This window comes from Aedes aegypti, chromosome 2, assembly GCF_002204515.2.
Source record: "Aedes aegypti strain LVP_AGWG chromosome 2, AaegL5.0 Primary Assembly, whole genome shotgun sequence".
In the NCBI taxonomy this organism is placed as follows: domain Eukaryota; kingdom Metazoa; phylum Arthropoda; class Insecta; order Diptera; family Culicidae; genus Aedes; species Aedes aegypti.
Window position 1 is genome coordinate 446,153,747 of NC_035108.1, and position 20,915 is coordinate 446,174,661.

Here is a 20,915-nt window from a genome sequence, read left to right on the forward strand (position 1 = left end):
TCGAGGCGGACAAGCGGAACAAACTTTACAGAACAGCTTTACAGCATGATCAACAAAAACGTCGACCTGATTCAAAAACATGTAGTGTACCAACATTTTGAGAAAATAAAAAAAAAACTTGCATCTCCACGACTTTCTGGGAACACCTAAGTGACTCGCTGAATAAGTTAGACTAAACGCCACTGATCTTGTATCAATATATATATAAAACAATAGGTGCAGAATTTCACAACTATAGAAAGCGCATCCATCATGCCATTTGTGTTTGTAATAATTTTGCCGTTTTTATTAGTGAAAATTTCTAACAATTATCTTCATTTTCCATCGTTCGACTTTGATCTCATTTCTCTCTCTCTCGCGCGCTTTTCCTTTCCAATCGGTATTACACAGAAACATTTGGAATTATGTTGCATTTCACCTTTATTTTTGTGTGGTTTTCTCTCTCTCTGTCTTCTGTCACAGTTACAGAAATAATACAATTGTAACGAACGAGATATATAATTTATTTGTTAGTGGGTACGGTATCATCGTTCGGGGTGGTTTCACTCGGAAATGGAGAAGAGAATCCAGCATCCAGACGGAATGGAACCACCGACCGCACGATCGATTCCGGGTAATGAAGATAAATTAATCCATATTTATTTTTATGTCTCAGAGTAAAATTATAACTTTACATACAGTGATTGGACTACTTCTGGGTTTGTTTCCATATTGTTGGATTGCGTGTGAGAATTTTTTCGTGTGTTCGTGTGCCATTTTCTATACTTTCTAGAGCATTTGCTGTTTGCATGAATCGGTTTTTAACAGTAAAATAGTACAGGTAGAGTGTTTCAGGCCTTAAAAGAGTAAAGTTTGAAGTAGGGACTGATAATTATCGAATAGTAGATTTTTTTGCTTCCTTCGTCAATATTCAAAAGAACCTATATACTACAACATACTTTTCTTGTCATTAAACTATATGTGTAAAGAAAAAAGAGTAAAATGTTCGACTTTATAAATTGCAAAGTGATTCTATCTGAGCGAACTGAATCGCCAAAACGAAGAATAAGAGTTCTGTTGGTCGCTGCTAGCCCCTAAACTGTACTAAACGAGTTTGTGTCTGTTTCTCTGTGCAGCAGTTAAGCATCAAAACGTTTTAGCTCTCTAGTTTCTTTCTTATACATATCGTGTATTAGCGCACATCGTTCGGCTTGATGTTTAACCGTGAGGGCTAACGCTTAGCGTGTTCTTTAATATATATATTATAAATTGATCATACTCATATCTTTGCTTCAATTTTTACCTAAATTAGTAATCTTTTATTCTTTCCATTGTTAAAACATATATTCGCAACGCTCTTTCGAAAAGAAAATATCCTTCGTTTGCTAACTTTTCCCATTCGCTCTCGCATGTTTTAAAAACGTACTTGCTAAAACAGAAAAAATGTAAAGACGTAGCAAAAACTCCCCGGAACGGCTTTAAGTTTTCTGCTGGATCACCGGTGACGATCTGGAGGAGCTGTTGTTGCTACTGTTGTACGTCCGTCCCAGGATCGAATCTTTGTCCTTCTCTTGTGTGGAGTTTGTAGCACCGGCGAGAACCAGCTCGCCACCAGAACCCATCGCTGCTGATCCTTCGTCATCGGAGAGGGCAAACTTCGGATAGATCGGATGCTGCCGAGCCAAACTTTCCACCTGCTGCCAGAGCTCTTCCCGTCGGTTCAGCTTCTCCATTTCGTTCTGCTCTTCGGCTTTAAATTTCCGGTGACACTCATCGAACAGCTTCTGATTCATTTCCATGAACAGCTTGATCGCGTTATAGATTAAACCGTGGATGGTTTTGTTCCAGTGCGTTTTCGAGTTGCTGTTCAGGGCCGGAAACATGATCGGGAGTATTACTTTGGAGTTTTCCGAAATCAGCGACATGATGTACTCATTGTTCCAGTAATACAGAGCCCTTTCGGCCACTTGGAAATGGGGACTCGAAACACATTTGGCAATCTGTCGAAACAGAGGCTCCATCACCTTCTGGAACTCGGCCGGTTCGATGACATCAAGGATCTCCTCCAGTTCGTTCAGGAACATCACTTCCTTAGGGCTATGCGTTTTGGGCCAGAACTTCAGCAGACACTTAATGACCGGTTGCGTTAAACTAGGATCCTTTTCCAGAAATTGCACAACACAGTATGCTAGCTGCGGATGATACACCGACAAGGTTTTGACCTTGTGCAACGGCAGCAGCACTTTGAGCAAAAATTGCTTATGCTCCTCCTTGAGCGGCAGAGCGAAACCGTTAATAATACTGCCCAAAATTTCCAAAAGTTCGGCTATCCCATTGTGGTGTTCCGTTTCGTAGATAAACTTGTAGAATATGTTGTTGATCTGTTTCCTAATGAAGGCCCGCAGGCCAAGGAATTTCCCGTACACCCGATGTAGGACAGTCTTGAGGAAGTCGCGTTCCCGTGGATCCTCCGAGTCGAACAGTTCCAACAAATTCAAAATAAAACCATGATCAATGTACCGCTTGGCCACGCTCGGCTGGAAGTCCGGCGATTCTAGAAACCTGAAACGTAAAGTAAAGGATTGTCGATTGATTAGTTGGTTTCACTATCGTACTGGAATTATACAATGCATTCAAATATTAAGCAGATTCTTTATGTTTAATCGTTAGGGTCGTTGAGCTATAGAAAATCATGGACGACAACAGCATTCCTAGGAAGCTTACAAGACGATGAATTGTGTGCAAAACTGTCGGGGACTACCACAAGATAATGGATTTTGATACCTATGGTTCAATATTGCGTTAGAAGATGTTTATCGGAAAGCTGGGTTTTACAGACGAGGACCCATTTTTAACAGATCCAGTCAACTGGTTTGCTTCGCGGATGATAGGGTTCATTCACAAATTTCATAACGCTGTAGGGGGTGAGTGGGTGTTCTGAAAATGTTACGGCTCATACAAAATTCGAAAAATATGCATACAAAATGCCTTACTAGGGGGTGGGTGGGTGTCAAAAATGGTAGTTTTCAGCATTATAAAATTTGTGAATGAACCCATATAGACTCTACCGGTCGTACATTTGAAATGGTGGCATACCTATACGCTGACCCTATCGCATAACTATCGCATGGGACATTTTTGCGAATAGGCGCCTGAAACGTGCGGCACCACGGACTGGTGGTGAATGCGTCAATGACAAATTGCATGTTAGTGTGCTGAGCCGAATGCTACAAGATTCTTCTAGCAAGCAATGTGACGATAGATTCCTCACATTGCTTTCTAGACCGCTGCTCATCTATGGGCATGAAATGTGAACTATGCCCGTGAAGGATCTTCGAGCTCTAAAGGTTTTCGATCGCTGGGTGTTTAGGACGATCTTCGGCAGCGAGCAGAAGGCGGCGAAAGCTGGAGGGATACGATGGGCATGGCATGTTGCAAGAATACCAGACAGCAACCCTGTAAAGATGGTGCCTGCTTAGAGTTCAGTAGGAACAAGAATCGGTTTTTCCTCCGATTTCTCCAATAGTGACTCTGAGAGGTAACTGCCAAAGGTTGCAAATTCTTTGAAATTCTTCCGGCGAAATTTTCAAAGGTTTATTCCAGGTTTATTCCAGTATTGAAAAAACTCATTAACAACTTTCTCCAGCAAAGCCTGGAGTTTCGAATAAAATTAATACCGTAACTAATAAAGCCATTTTCACAGGGATTAATCCTTAAATCTCGTATTCTTCCAACAATTATTTCATGGATTATCCCGAAAATGTTTTTTTCTGGGGATTTTCCAATGATGACTTATGTGACTACCGTCGATGGGAGTGACAATGGGTCTAGGGGGTGAGATTGGGTCAAAACGGAAAAATATGATTTATGAAATATTTCAGCCAATAACGCTGATATTATTAAAATTTGTAATTCATATGTTAGGGAACATATAATTACACGTAATTCATCACAATATACATTTTTAGAAATAGTAGTTTTTGTTTACTATATCGTTAAACTTGTAGGTTGAAACTAGAAAAAATTTACAACAATAGATTTCTCCTGTGCAAAGTATCACGCATGTACTTTAACGTATATAGTTATATTAGTAGAAAGTTTAAAGTCTTTTCATTACACTTCACATGTATTTTCCGGAATCTATTTGGTTTTTCCACAAAAACAAGTTTTTTTTCGGTACGGTGTCTAAAACATTAAAATGGGGGTGAGATTGGGTCAAGTAAGAACGATAGTAAATCAAATCACAAGTCCACTTTTTTGATATTTTACGGTGTCGAGTGTTCTCTTTTTTCATTAAGATTTGTTTATTCTTTCTAAATACAGCATCTCTGAAACATCAAACGAGTCTACTTGAGTATTCCGTGCATTGAATAACAATTCAACGCATCCTGACAACTTCTCAAACCAGCAACTGTTTTTCGTGCGCAGCAACATCGTAAAATTTTAGTAAATTAATTTTTTCTTCAATTCAATTTCAAATTCAATATTTCATTAGTGTTTTCATATTATAGAAACGTCTCACGGAAGTATAAATGAGTTGGATCGCTGAAATACCGGAGGTTATGACGTCAACATCTGCTGAAACGTATTGATCATGGAATGTCCCACCGAAATTTAACTATTTGCGAAGGTTTAACATAATCACTGTTTCAGTGCACCTTTGGGAAACCTGAATAGGCTTTACGGCAATGGGGATGAGACTTTGAAAACAATTTGATGGAAAAAAACAAGAAAATTTATGTAAACTTCACGATAAATGTTGGGTTTTCATATTTATTCTCATAGCTCTTCAATTTTTTGGTATAATCGTTCTTTTAAGTGGGTTTATCATACTTGTGAAACATCTTAGATATCTTTTCGTCTTGTTTGCATCGTATTTCATCAATATTTTTCAGCTATGAATGTTTTTGAAATCATTTTTTAAAAACAAGTTATTTTAATTACAGTAACCCAATGTCACCCCCTATATATGGGGTGAGATTGGGTCATTTTTCATTCACTTGTGGTGCCACTGTGAATAAATATTTTTCTTTAATTTTTTGAACAGTTGTTAATGTACCATCAAAGTACATACACACCAAATTTGAAGTTTTTTGGAATAAAATTGCGATAGTTATTCAATAAATAAATCGCACATATCCCTTTTTGACCCATTGTCACCCCCAACGACGGTACGTCAGGAATTCCTCCATGAGATCTTGCAGGAAAATTCCTTCAGGATTCCTAATAAATTCGGAAATTTAGAATGAATTTGAAAGGAAGTACGTGAAAAAATATACATATGAAGAAACGTCAGAAAAAATCTTTTGAAAAACTCAACAAGAAATTTGTTTCTAAATTTCTGGTAACATTTTTGAATGACGTAATGCCAAAAAGAATAAGGAGAAGAATACAAAGAAGAAGAAGGTGGGGCAAAAGTTCGACCTTAGTGGAATAATCACTCAGTTAACCAATAAATATTTGAATAAGCCGCAAATCAGTCTTCCGTTTGCATGCCAGCTAAGCTAAGCCATCAGTCTGCTATATTACGGCATACACTACCCGTCATAAATACGGACTCACTGAAATAAGTATTGCAACACTCAGCTGAATAATGAATCACCCCCAAAAAGTTTAGCATCACCTCAAAACAGGTTATTTCACATTGCTATATCTCGAGATCGTTACGACTTGCAAAGAAGCAATCTTCAGCAAAGTTGTTCAGGGGATCAAGGACATCCGGAAAGCGAACAGTTTAGTTCGCGATCTTGCCGATAGGTGGCGCTAGTGAGCATGCAAAATTGAGCATTTTGAACTAGTTCTACCTTGTGATCCATAAGAGATAGAAAGTTCGGGTCTTCGGCAAAGTTGCTCAGGGGTTCAAGGACATCCGGAAAGCGATCAGTTTAGTTCGCGATTTTGCCGCTAGGTGGCGCTAGTGAGCATGCAAAATTGAGCATTTTGAAGTAGTTCTAGCTTGTGATCCATAAGAGATAGAAAGTTCGGGTCTTCGGCAAAGTTGCTCAGGGGTTCTAGGACATCCGGAAAGCGATCAGTTTAGTTCGCGATTTTGCCGCTAGGTGGCGCTAGTGAGCATGTAAAATTGAGCATTTTGAACTAGTTCTAGCTTGTGATCCATAAGAGATAGAAAGTTCGGGTCTTCGGCAAAGTTGCTCAGGGGTTCAAGGACATCCGGAAAGCGATCAGTTTAGTTCGCGATTTTGCCGCTAGGTGGCGCTAGTGAGCATGCAAAATTGAGCATTTTGAAGTAGTTCTAGCTTGTGATCCATAAGAGATAGAAAGTTCGGGTCTTCGGCAAAGTTGCTCAGGGGTTCAAGGACATCCGGAAAGCGATCATATTAGTTCGCGATTTTGCCGCTAGGTGGCGCTAGTGAGCATGTAAAATTGAGTATTTTGAACTAGTTCTAGCTTGTGATCCATAAGAGATAGAAAGTTCGGGTCTTCGGCGAAGTTGTTAAGAAGGCCAAGTACATCCGGAAGACAAACAGTTAGGTTGTAGATTTCGCCACTAGGTGGCGCTAGTGAGCATGCAAAATTGAGCATTTTGAACTAGTTCTACCTTGTGATCCATAAGAGATAGAAAGTTCGGGTCTTCGGCAAAGTTGCTCAGGGGTTCAAGGACATCCGGAAAGCGATCAGTTTAGTTCGCGATTTTGCCGCTAGGTGGCGCTAGTGAGCATGCAAAATTGAGCATTTTGAAGTAGTTCTAGCTTGTGATCCATAAGAGATAGAAAGTTCGGGTCTTCGGCAAAGTTGCTCAGGGGTTCTAGGACATCCGGAAAGCGATCAGTTTAGTTCGCGATTTTGCCGCTAGGTGGCGCTAGTGAGCATGCAAAATTGAGCATTTTGAAGTAGTTCTAGCTTGTGATCCATAAGAGATAGAAAGTTCGGGTCTTCGGCAAAGTTGCTCAGGGGTTCAAGGACATCCGGAAAGCGATCAGTTTAGTTCGCGATTTTGCCGCTAGGTGGCGCTAGTGAGCATGTAAAATTGAGCATTTTGAACTAGTTCTAGCTTGTGATCCATAAGAGATAGAAAGTTCGGGTCTTCGGCAAAGTTGCTCAGGGGTTCTAGGACATCCGGAAAGCGAACAGTTTAGTTCGCGATTTTGCCGCTAGGTGGCGCTAGTGAGCATGTAAAATTGAGCATTTTGAACTAGTTCTAGCTTGTGATCCATAAGAGATAGAAAGTTCGGGTCTTCGGCAAAGTTGCTCAGGGGTTCAAGGACATCCGGAAAGCGATCATATTAGTTCGCGATTTTGCCGCTAGGTGGCGCTAGTGAGCATGTAAAATTGAGCATTTTGAACTAGTTCTAGCTTGTGATCCATAAGAGATAGAAAGTTCGGGTTTTCGGCGAAGTTGTTAAGAAGGCCAAGTACATCCGGAAGACAAACAGTTAGGTTGTAGATTTCGCCACTAGGTGGCGCTAGTGAGCATGCAAAATTGAGCATTTCAAACTAGTTCTAACTTTTGATCCACATGAGATAGAAAGTTCGAGTCTTCGGCAAAGTTGTTCAGAAAGTCAAGGACATCCGGAAGACAGATAGTTTGGTTCGCGATTTTGCCGCTAGGCGGCGCTAGTGAGCATGTAAAACTGAGCATTTTGAACTAGTTCTAGCTTCCACGATCCACAAGAGATAGAATGTTCGAGTCTTCAGTAAGTAAAGAACAGAAATAAAGTAAAGGACATCTAAATATCAAATTTTTTGATTCCTAATTTTGCCACTAGGTTACACTAGTACGCATATTCAATTAAATAAATGAAACAAATACTATCTTACGAGCCAGATGAGATAGAAAGTTTGAGTCTTCGGCAAAGTTGTTCGGAAAGTCAAGGGCATCCAGGAAACAGTTTACTCTAGAGGGATGACTGTACCTTAGCATTATGAATTTGATAAGATAGAATTTCCAGAATGCTGTTCAGAAATCCTTTGACATTTGGAAGTTGAAGTGATTTGAATCACTTCATGTACGTTTTTCAGATTTGATAAGTTCAATTTCCAAGTGATTGATGTTTGATTTTTGAAGCAAATTTAAGGCATTCAGGTCTCATTCACTTTATATTCAGTGTTTCAGATTTGACTAGCTCCATATCCAAGAGACTCATGTCCAATTCAATTCATATTCAAGTGTTTCAGGTGAGAATCACTTCATGTGATTCATGTCTGATTCACTTCATAGTCAAGTGTTTAAGGTAATATTCACTTCATGCACAAGTAATTCAGGACCGATTACATTCTTCTTCAATTAATTCAGATATGATTCGCTTTATATCCAAATGATTCATGTAATGTGACACTTCATTTTTGAATGCATGCTCACTAGCGGCAAAATCGCGAACTAAATTGTTCCCTTTTCGGATGTCCTTGAACCCCTGAGCAACTTTGCCGAAGACCCGAACTTTCTATCTCTTATGGATCACAAGCTAGAACTAGTTCAAAATGCTAAATTTTGCATGCTCACTAGCGCCACCTAGCGGCAAAATCGCGAACCAAACTGATCGCTTCCTGGATGTCCTTGAACCCCTGAGCAACTTTACCGAAGACCCGAACTTTCTATCTCTTATGGATCACAAGCTAGAACTAGTTCAAAATGCTCAATTTTGCATGCTCACTAGCGCCACCTAGCGGCAAAATCGCGAACTAAACTGATCGCTTCCTGGATGTCCTTGCACCCCTGAGCAACTTTGCCGAAGACCCGAACTTTCTATCTCTTATGGATCACAAGCTAGAACTAGTTCAAAATGCTCAATTTTGCATGCTCACTAGCGCCACCTAGCGGCAAAATCGCGAACTAAACTGATCGCTTCCTGGATGTCCTTGAACCCCTGAGCAACTTTGCCGAAGACCCGAACTTTCTATCTCTTATGGATCACAAGGTAGAACTAGTTCAAAATGCTCAATTTTGCATGCTCACTAGCGCCACCTAGCGGCAAAATCGCGAACTAAACTGATCGCTTCCTGGATGTCCTTGCACCCCTGAGCAACTTTGCCGAAGACCCGAACTTTCTATCTCTTATGGATCACAAGCTAGAACTAGTTCAAAATGCTCAATTTTGCATGCTCACTAGCGCCACCTAGCGGCAAAATCGCGAACTAAACTGATCGCTTCCTGGATGTCCTTGAACCCCTGAGCAACTTTGCCGAAGACCCGAACTTTCTATCTCTTATGGATCACAAGCTAGAACTAGTTCAAAATGCTAAATTTTGCATGCTCACTAGCGCCACCTAGCGGCAAAATCGCGAACCAAACTGATCGCTTCCTGGATGTCCTTGAACCCCTGAGCAACTTTGCCGAAGACCCGAACTTTCTATCTCTTATGGATCACAAGCTAGAACTAGTTCAAAATGCTCAATTTTGCATGCTCACTAGCGCCACCTAGCGGCAAAATCGCGAACTAAACTGATCGCTTCCAGGATGTCCTTGATCCCCTGAACAACTTTGCTGAAGATCGCTTCTTTGCAAGTCGTATGGATCTCGAGATATAGCAATGTGAAATTACCTGTTTTGAGGTGATGCTAAACTTTTCAGGGTGATTCAATATTCAGCTGAGTGTTGCAATACTTATTTTAGTGAGTCCGTATTTATGACGGGTAGTGTAATAGCAAATGCACTGCCATTTACAAGTTTTCAACTTTAATCACTAATCAGCATTTCTAATGCACAACATCTACGAGCATCTCGATTGTTGTATACTACCATGAAGCTGCTAAGAGAGGCGAATATTTTCGTAAGCTACAAACTTGTCATCTTTCTCGCTGGCCAACAGGACACCCTTTCATGACTTTAAAGAGACACCAAGAGACCATAACGTTATTATAGCTTAGCTTAGACTGACTACACATATCAATGGTTGCTATTCCGTGATTGACCGAAGTCAGTGAAAATGCGCAAAGAATCAACTAGAAGATCGGCTGGGATTGGCCATAATCTTCTTCAGTGTGCATAATTCAGTGCCTCTATTTATACATGGTCAATAACGGCGACGGCCACGTCCTTGCAGTCAGGTGGGATTGGGGGAAGGAATGTTAGTGTGCAACCTTTGCTATTTGAAGACCGTGTTTGCCTCTGCATCTCCACAAAGGTTACTGGGAGGGATGTTTGTTAATGGGGAGGATCGTTGGGTCACAGGATTCGCTTTGATAAGCGATTAGACCATGACAAATAAATATTGGTGAGATATAAACATGCTTATATGTAAATATAATATTTTCATTTGATATGAACAATACCTATGTAGAGAAAAATTATGCCGACACTTGACGTGACGAACCTTTCAAAGTTTGTTGAATAAGGTGAACCTTTCGCAAGTCTGCACTCGTAGTGTTGAACCATTCAAAGTTTTTTTTTTTAATTATAAAAATAAAGATAAAGAGAAAAAGGTGTTTTGAAAAAAAAAAATTTAGACATACATAATTTATGGATCAGAGTTTATGTCGACACTCACAGTGACGAACCTTTCAAAGTTTTTTGAAAAATCATTTTTAGGGTAGAAGTACCAATTATGGCTATAGTACCAATTATGGCAATAGTGGGAACAAAAAGAGATTTTTCTTATTGTTTCACTAGAATATAATGGCTTATATTCACAGGAATGGTTAAACTATTTGTTTTTGATGGTAACTAAACCTTGAAGAGAACATTCGTACAATAAGCTTCGAAAAATGAACATTTGAAAATTTTGCCTCACATATATGTCACCTTCTTAGCAGTTGGCTAAGGGACCTCCGTTAAGAAATGTATGTTTTCATCCGGATAAACTGTTTCAACCGATAAATGTATGTTACCTAGTGAGAACAAATGAATAAATTTAGCTGGTATGCAATCAATTCTACTGTTTTAAGTTGGAAATCGTGTTATTTCCATCATGTCTATAACTGGTACAAAGAGTGTATGAGAGCCCAATAGGGTCCTAAAGCCCTGTCCCAATTTTAGTGCCAAACGCTTAAGTTTAGGCCAAATACACATGTTTACTCAATTTTCTAATGTTTACCGTTGGTTTAAGCCCAAAAACATTTTTTTAGATTTTGTCACATCCTTTGGCTTAAACTCAAATTTTGGGTGTATTTTGTTTTCCGTGTCCCTTACGAAATGTCAGATAGGAACAACCCCAGTGGTCGAACTAAAACCCCTGTGGTGTTTTTGTCGACTAAGCGAACGTCAAACATGATCAAAAGTGTCAAGGTTCATTTATGGACCAAATTTTTAAATTAAAGTTTAAACATGATATAGCCATTATTTGAGCGGGAAAAATTGCTAAAGTAGTTACAGTAACATGCTTTTTCGTGTTATTAAATAAAAACAAGATTTCATTGAAAATTTTAGGACCCAATTATGGCAATACTCTGGAGGCGGTTTGTTTACATTTTTTGATCAGTAAAATAAAATAAGTAAAGCTATTTTACGGATGACTTCCACGACAAGACGGTTCGGTAAGGCATTATCTTCATGTTTTGTACTCAATTACTAAGATTTTTCAATCACACGTTCGAAAACGTTCGCGAGTGGAAGATGCTAATTTCATGATAGAGATTTTTGAATTTTCCCTCTTTTTTTGTTAAAAATTGGCACTGGAAAGGTAAGGTGAGATCATTAATGCTGTTTTGTATCATAATTTGCATTTATACTACATTTTGACTTCTTTTTCGAAAATTAATTTTCTCCCATGAACCCATTGCAAAAAATTGATTTAACATCTATTTAACCCAAAATTTTTGGAAAATTTTATGAGCGATATCTTCATTGCATATTAGCGTTGCATTATCATTTGCTCTTCATGACGTTTGAGTTTATTTCGTGCAAATATTCGATAGTTCATATTGGTACACTTTTATGTCGAATGCTAGGAACGCTATTGCCATATTTGGTACAAAGACAACGCTTTTTAAAATACATTTTTAGAAGCTTAAAGTCAATTTAGTACTAAAACTGTTTAAATCAACAGATTCGCAAGGCTTTAAACTAGTAATTGATACCAACAAGTCATGCTTGCGTCTTAGAAACGCGGTTACAACTTGATTTTTATAACTACTGTTGACATATTGCATCCATAATTGGTACACCTACCCTACGTCTCACCGTTGTAACGATTAAAGGTGCAGTCATACATGTTTTATAGATTAGAAATAGTAGCATGAAACGAGCTCACCAATTGAACCGTTATCCTTGAGCAGCAACAATCCACTTTCAGCTTCACTCGTTTGCTCGGCTATATAAAACCACTCAGAGAAAATAGGCGCGTCACCCGAGAGGGAAAACAACTGACGACTGTTCGGGCTTTCTTGACGCACTGCCCAGGAGCAAGCGTCAACGTCGAAAGAACTAATCGAACGCGGCACTTTTTCACTTTACTCGACCGATGCGCGACATGTTTGATCCTGCCCTCATCGCCGGCCCCCGCAGGAGCAAGCGTCAAGGTCGAAGGATCAAACACAACTCCCAAGAGACCAGAACGTTATTATAGATGATAAACCATCATTGAATAGTAAAAATGTATATTATGACTATAGAAACACATTTTCATGTTGTATTGCGTAAACCGTAACCTTAAAATCACATAGAGAAAATAGTCAATACTATTTTAATTGATTTGAAATGATAAAAAGGCAACATCCGTTAGGATGTGGTTTTATGTGAGGTTCAGTAAAATATATCTAAATTACGTTTCTACATTGGTACATTGGTGTTCTTATTTCTGTAGCAAAAACAAGAAAAAAACGTAATTTATCCTACGTTCATTTTTTACATCCTCTAGATTGCTAGTGGCCTACATAAGGGACAAGTTCATGCCCAACACTATCGATCGATCTAACGCCATTCGTTCTCTCTTTTTCTATTATCCACTTACGATGGATCAAACCAGAGAAGAGAAGATGATGTCAATAACTATTTCATTCAATCGCCCTAACTGCAAATGTTTGCGAAGCAGTAATGAAATCCTGTAGAAGCAAATCACTACTTCATCTATAGCTAATCCAGCGCGGCGCACCACCAATCAACAATTGTAGGATAGTAGTTTCGAGTCCCAGTGGATTGAGAAAATGACGAGTACCAACATATCAACAAACATGTTAGTATAGGAACAGCAGTGATGAGAGACGAGGACAAAAAAGAGAAAACAAAGAGATACGAAAGGCAGAAGGGGGAAAAAGGCAGAGATAATTTTTGGTTTGCTCCACGTGAGCGTTACGATCTAGCGATATCATTGTTGACAGCCGAATACTAAATTTCTGCTGCCTTAGCACTTAAGCAGTCGTATATCGGGCCAAAACCTGCATTCTTGTAGCATTTAAGGCGTATACACGGCTTTCTAGCATTAAATTACCTGCAGTATAAGCGCATATACTGCAGAATAAATGCTTTTTTGAGTGCTTATTGATTACCTGAGCAATATTAAAAAAAAAAAAAAAAAACTAGCGGTTGAAAAGGAATAAATACCACACACCACCAGACGTACGTCTCTGAAAACGAAAAATGGCCATAGCTTTTCCAAATCTCAATTGATTTCTTCAATTTTTGGAGCGAAAGTTCCTTACTTGAATAGCATTTGAACCACCATGACATATTCAAAATTAGTTATTAATTGAGCTAGAAATCTTAAAAAGAAGCTCTTGCCCACTATATCTTTTGCCACACTTTAGAGTAAGGTGGGGCAAAAGTTCGACCTTAGTGGTATAATGAAAGTTTCTAGGAAAACAATAGCAGTTAAAACAAAACAAATACCATACAGTGAATCTTCAACATATTGGCTATAATTTTGCTGAACAAACTTGTGTCAAAATATTTACCCATTTTTAGTTATAACAGTTTCAAAATTGATTGTCTTATTCGAACTTTTGCCCCACCGGTGGGGCAAGAGTTCGAATATAGTGCGGGGCAAAAGTTCGCTGGCTAAAACACAAAATATCGATCCTTTTATGACAGGCATACTTTACACCAACCGTAAACTTAAGTTTGACGAAAAATACACACTAAATTTTCATCAAAAAATTGCCCAAAACCGAGTTGATTGTAATATACTCAAAAATAGCAGTTTTTCGCAAAACTAAGTGGAAATGTAAAATTTTGGTGACAGTTTTCACACAATCAGACAAATTTAACTAAATTTGAAGATAATATGTGGATTTTAGGCAATTTGCAAATTTTTCCGTGTTTTTATACATGGGTCGAACTTTTTCCCCGCTGATTCGAACTTTTGCCCCACTATGGCCCAAAATTTGTATTCAAGCATTTATGCAAAAACTAATACACCTCAACGCATCCTTATGAAAGGTCTAGAAACGCCCTTACATGAAATATTGAAAAAGATTTTATCTTCAATTGGTTCCATGCAACGAAAGTTTGACCAAAAATTACAATATTCACGTCGAAAAACAACAAATAGCCATAACTTTTCCAAATCTCAATCGATTTTTATTATATTTGGATTGAATGTCTCTTACTTGAATAGCATTCGAACCACTATGACATTTATAAGATTTGTTTTGAAATGAGCTAGAAATCTTAAAAAGAAACTCTTACCCCACTCGAACTTTTGCCCACTTTACTCTACTGAATAAATTCTTGAAGAGACCATCGGAGTATTGTCTGAAGGAGATATTATCTTCAACAGAAATAGAAAGGGTTTTCTTCTTCTTGGCATTACTTCCCCATTGGGACAAAGCTCACTTATATTTTGACATTTTATGGTTTATTCTACCGTCTTTGTTGTAAAAATAAGAGAAAATTATTGTTTTCAAAAATGAGTAGTCACTTCTATAACATTTATGTTAGAATAGTACGCATAGACTAAATGACGTGTCCGTTCGTAATCGAAAAATGCAGCCATTCCCAATCAAGCTCTCTTAAGAAGCAGACGTTAAATACAGCATTCTTTGTAAATACCGAGTTGTTTCTGTCAACCCAGTACCCGAACTTCCAATAATTTAGAATGTAAAAATTACTAACTACGCACTAAAATTATTCATATCGTGTTTGTTTACTGTCCACCATTGTATCTTTCATTTGTATTTCCAAAGTTGAGCATTTGGACTTGTGAAAATAATAACCACTGATCGGAAAACTTGGAAAATCATTCATATACTGACTTATACTTTACAGAAACTTTTTTTTTATTTATTTGTTTGCTGCTGTTTCGTCTTCGAATCCAACTGGAAACAAATCGAAATACGCTTACCGTAAAACGGGGTAACTTTGATAATGCGGGTAACTTTGATACGAAATAACAAAGTTTTTGTTAATCAGTTAAGCAAAACGAATGCAAAACTAAAGAGTATTAGTATGACACTTCATATCAAAGCTATTTTCGTTGGAATTAAGTACATTTGAGGATTTATATGCAAACAATAAAAATTTATAAGATTTTAGCATTTTTAAAACGATTACAAAAAATCTGTTCTACGATCACTATTTTATGAAGTTATAATGAGTTTTACTCATCCTTGACAGCCTAGTTGTAGCAGAACATGAATTCGATCTCAAATCTCTTAGCGAAAACCATTTTTATAAATTGGGACCATTTTTGTGATCTAAGTCAGAAATTTCCATTAAGCGTTAAACGCTCAGAGGTATGCAACGCCCTATAAATGTTCCGCAATGCATTCAATTTTGTTCGATTTATACTCTATTGTCAAAGTTAACCCAAACCAGAGATCCGACTTTCTATTATTTGAAAAAAAAAAAGAAAAATATCCATTCAGAATAAATCTTTTGGCAATCTATCAACTGCAATCGATAGTTAGGATACCAGTACTTGTTTTTAAAATATAAATTATAATTCTTTGGAACGGCTTGCATAAATATTCAAGTTTTCTTCGAAAAAACTATCAAAGTTACCCCGTTTTACGGTATCTGTAAAAAGATACACACTCTAGTGGAATTAAATGTTATAGTACTAAATTCGGGGTTTCATCTACTGATACAATTATGTGTGTGTAATGTTTTAGTATCTTATGATCTGTTAACAAATATGGTATTGTAAAAATATATTGTTTTATTATAAAAAATTAGATTTTCAATATTGTAGAATAACAAAGCAGCAGCCATTTGAACACAGTCAAAATAATAAGTTTGTCTTGTATATTTGACTTCACAATAATTTATTAGTTAGTAGAATAAATTCTGCCATTAAGGTAAAAACTACAATAGATCTTCTTATGATAATCATGAGACCACTTCGGTTGACAAGCGTTGGTGCGAGTCTGTTAATCCAACCCCGTTTGTAGTAATTTTCACCGAAAAGCTGTTTTCAGTGCAAGTCAGCCTGATCGATGGCATGATAAATTCGCAATTAAAGATTTATCCTAACAGTCATTCCCAGCAGAATCACACGTACAACTTTTCAGTAAGCTAAGCTGTGTGCTCGTTATATGAAGCTACCCTTCTAGAAGAAGTCGTCTCAATCATGGTCTTAATTCCTCATCGTCAGGAGGCAGTACATTAATTACGTAAAATAAGCAATACTTATCTTTCACTCTAAACTTTCCTTTAGAAGTAATACATACACATGAGGCTTCTATACCCTCAACGTTACCGTGCCTAATTTTAACAGTCGTCAATGATGTAGTGATGTCAATACATTACAAGATCCTACTATGTCGAGCGTACACAATTTTTATTCGGGTTGTGCGTGCCGGAACATCATTTCCCTTACAATCGACTATTCGTTCATGCAAATTCTTATCGATCCAAACGAAATTTGGTTCTCGGCGGGGCACTAGTAGCCCAAACGGATTTAGCGACTTCTGACTGTTCAACGCTAGGCTGATGGAAGATGAATTCAATTGTGACGTCAATCGATCACCCTCCCAAATTGCTTTCTATCGTGCCAACTATTTTGCTCGCGGCGTACTTATCTATAACCACACCACGGTGTGTCTAAAACCGTTATTAACAAAAAAAATAACCATCAATTCATGAGTGGTTAGGGAGGTCTAAATAAAACCTAACCGCTAACGGAGCCTGTGGAGTACCAGGGCGCCCTCTGCAGTATTGTGCCCTTCCTGTGCTACCCGGAGCAATGGCGCAGGTGACTTTGTGTTTTTTTCCGAGATAATCGGCTGCCCTTCTTCAGTCTCTAATCTGAGGCTAAATAAGGGTGGGATTATGAATATGTTGCTATTTATTTTAAATTATCACCTATATGGTTTCTCACTATGCGTTTTGCACAGTGTATTCTGTGCTTTTTCGCCTTTGGCGACTCTCAACAGATACCGATCTGGTTTTTTTCACTGCTGGTCTTTTTCGTGCTGAGATTGCAAAAAGCTTAATTCTGCCTAGTTTGGGTAGTGGCTACGGTTAGGATAGCTCAGATAAATCTTAAGCATAAAAGAACAGCAACGATCAATCTTTGCAGACTCATGCAAAATGATATAGCCCATGTGGCGCTAGTTCAAGAATTTTATTTTCGTAAGGGGAATTTCTATCTAGGTAATCTTGTGGACCCCGTTTTTGCTACCTTAAGCAAACTTTAAATGGCAAACTCGCGCTTCATGACCCGCGCATGTGTGCTCGTTAATGACGCATTCGTTGTTACACTCATTTCTGAGTTAACTACCAGATATGTATGTGCTATCACAACCGATGTTTCTGTTGGTGACCTCAATAGGAAATACATCTATGGTTCGGCATATTTACCACATGTTGATACCCAACGGACGATTTCAAACGAGTTGTCGTACACTGCGTAACAAAAGACCTACCGCTGATTGTGGGCAGTGATGCATTATATCATCTGGTGCAGCTCAGATATCAATTTGAGAGGCTCCAATATGATGAAATACTTAAGTAGTACAGATCTTGGATTACTTAACATAGGCAATTGCCCAACATTCATGGTATCTACTAGAGTATAAGTGGTAGACATAACGCTCTACTCGAATAGAATCAGTCACGAGTTGACGAATTGGCAAGTATCAGATGAGAAATCATTATCTAATCATCGCTACATCTTCTTCAACAAACTGGGAACTCTATATTGAATTGGTTACGACCAAATTTCATGGATTTTCTCCGTCCATTCAAAATCCAAGTGATTTGGATGATGCCATTGGTACTACAACATCCTTCATTATGGGAGCTTTTGAAGAAGCATGTCCTCTGCGGTCTGTGAAGACTAGGGACTCCATGGTGGAATTCCGATCTGACTAGACTCAGGAAACAATGTAGAAGGAGTTGGAACAGACGCCGTTCAGCTGGATCAGAGTCGTTCAAGTCGGCTCACAAGGCTTAAAAAAAGGCTCGTCGTTCTGCTGAACGATTCGGCTGGACAAATATTTTACAAATGGTTCCAGTTTGAGTAAAGTCAGTCGGCTGAACAAAATCCTTGCAAAATCTAAGGATTTACTAGTTAACGAAATTCGCTTACCTAATGGTGACTTTATTTCTTCTGATGAAGAAGTTTTAGAATGTATATTCAATACACAGTTCCCCGGATGTGTGGACATAGCATCTACGGATGAACCATTTCATGTAGTTATGAGTCTCTGGCTTCGGCTCGTAGTATCGTAACTACTGAATCGATTCAATAGACACTTTATAGTTTTGCTCCTTTAAAATCTCCAGGAGCAGATGGGATTTATCCAGTTCTGCTCCAGAAGGGATTTTAGTTTATTAAATATGTTTCGAAAGTGAGCAGTTTTACTACTAGGTATATTCCCAGATCCCGGCGTGATATTACTGTAAAGTTTATCCCTAAAGGAGGACGTGCGTCGTATGAAGAAGTTTTAGGTCAATCAGTCTGTTGAGACCATGGAAAATCTGACAGCACTTCCTCGTTGTTTCCATCGGATCTCTGCTGACAGTTATGCTGTCACCAGTAGACGTCATCATAGTTTTAGTTAGCGTGCAACAATTATTGTAAGATGTACACTCGTTTTTAATTCGTTCAAATAAAGCTTATTCTAGTTTATGTGCGCGTTATGGATTAGCTCCACCACAAGAACCCACGTCAGCCATCTCGTCCAGAACCGCGTACATAAAACAGTCTGACCTCTTTTCTTCTGAAATGTCTGGAACGCATTACCGATCATCACATCCGTGATTTTTATGTGACAAACATGCCTCTTCATGTGAATCAACATGCTTATCAATCTGGAAAGTCCTCTTTGATTCTTTTACACAAAGTAGTATGCGATATCAAGAAAGCATTTGCTCAGAAGCAATCCTGCTTGGATGTTTTCGTGGATATCGAGGGTGCCTTTGATAACGTGTCTTTCGATGCCATATTGTAAGCTGCACGAAATCATGGGCTACTTACAATGATAACCAATTGGATTAATCAAATACTCAGACACCGACATCTCTTCAGGTAGTCGAGAGGTGGTGTCGCCAATATGGCCTTTCGGTTAACTCGAATAAAACGTCTATTGTTCTTTTTACGAAAGACGAAACCGCGATGGAATTCGACCTTTACGTCTTTTTGGCACTGAGACTCTTTTCGACGTTGCGCCACTACACATACATCTTAAAAAAGAAGCACTTTTTTGCTCTTACCGTTTATGGGTACTGGATCAACTGAAGAAAAATCCGGTGAATCGTACATCTACACACTTCGTTGTTACCACTTTTGGTCAAGTGAGACTAAATGGTCCTTGCTCCAAGTGGTCTCACAATTGCTTGTCACTTTCCTTACAGGACATTTACCACACACTTCCCTTCACGGGAGGAGTGGACGTCTGGCTATTTGGAAAGAAGTATATCAAACAATATAGTATGTTACACTGATAACTCCCTTCTTAAAGGTAGAGCTGGTGCTCTACCTATCGTGAGCTAAGGCTGAATCAGTTTTACTCACTTGGTAGACACTGTGCCGTTTTCAGGCAGAAATATTTGATCTTATGTGTGGGGTGCAATCAGCACTACAACAGCGCGTAATGGGTAAAGTCATATACTTCTGTACAGATAGTCAGGCTGCTATAAAAGCTCTTGCTTTGGCCAACTCAAGGTCGAAGCTTGTTATCGCATGTCGAACACAAATTGAGGAAATGAATTCAGTCAACTCTGTAAACCTTGTATGGGTACCTGGCCATTCTTCCATCGCTGGAAAAGAATTGGCTGATGAGCTAGCTCGCGATGGAGCATCGCATGACTTCATAGGCCCTGAGCCAGCTTTTCCAATTTCGAAGTGCTGGGTGAAGCTTCAGATAAATTCTTGGGCGGCAACTCAGCACAAGCAATATTGGAATAGTTTGGAGACGTGTTGTCAAACAAAATTGTACATTACTGAGCCATATCCAAGGTTGGTGAAGTATTTAACAAATAAGTCAAAGCAGAATTGCAGTCTCTTGGTCAAAGCGTTGACTAGCCACTGCCGACTCAACTATCACATGGCAAATACTCAGCGTGCTGATGATACATTTGTGTGTGATAGTTGTGACTCCGATTATGGAACTACTTATCACGTGATATGTAACTGTCCAGATTTTGCGCAAATACGATTCCAATTACTCGGCAAACACTTATTAAGGAAAACTGAATTCAGAAGCCTGAATCTTCAGGACATTCTGTTATTCTTGACCCGCTGTGGTAATGAGTTAAAGGCCCTCTTTACGCTCATGCGTTTTGCAGTGCCCTTTTTATGCTCTCATTTCGCTTATGCGGGACCCAATTCCTATTTCCTCCCATCTGCCCCTTCCCTTTCCTCTCCCATCGGGTAGATGATGAAATAGGCTCAAATATGACTCCATTCAAAGCGATATATGAATTACCCTTTTATTACGGGGGACTGTATAATATCACACTAGATCAGCACTAAATAATGGTAAAAAATTGATGAATATAAGTAAAACAGTTTTTAAAACGCCTAAAACAATGTTATTATAGAATACCTACTTTTCGAAAATCAAGAGAAGAGCTGCTCACTAAAAATTAATCAAGTCTCAGAATTCTTACAACTTGTTGATAAGTCGGGTAGTTTTAGATTTCATTTTCGTAATTTGCA

General features: G+C 38.6%; 1 protein-coding gene across 1 annotated transcript in view; it reads right to left on the reverse strand.

The window, feature by feature from the left end:
- Nucleotides 1–258: 258 nt before the first annotated feature.
- Nucleotides 259–20,915, reverse strand: part of LOC5579157 (serine/threonine-protein phosphatase 2A 56 kDa regulatory subunit gamma isoform) — a 31,919-nt gene continuing 11,262 nt past the window's right edge. The window contains exon 2 of the mRNA XM_001664202.2: nt 259–2,541. Within this exon, the coding sequence (XP_001664252.1) occupies nt 1,458–2,541 (1,084 nt within the window). The 3' untranslated portion in view covers nt 259–1,457. The remainder of the gene's footprint in view (nt 2,542–20,915) is intronic.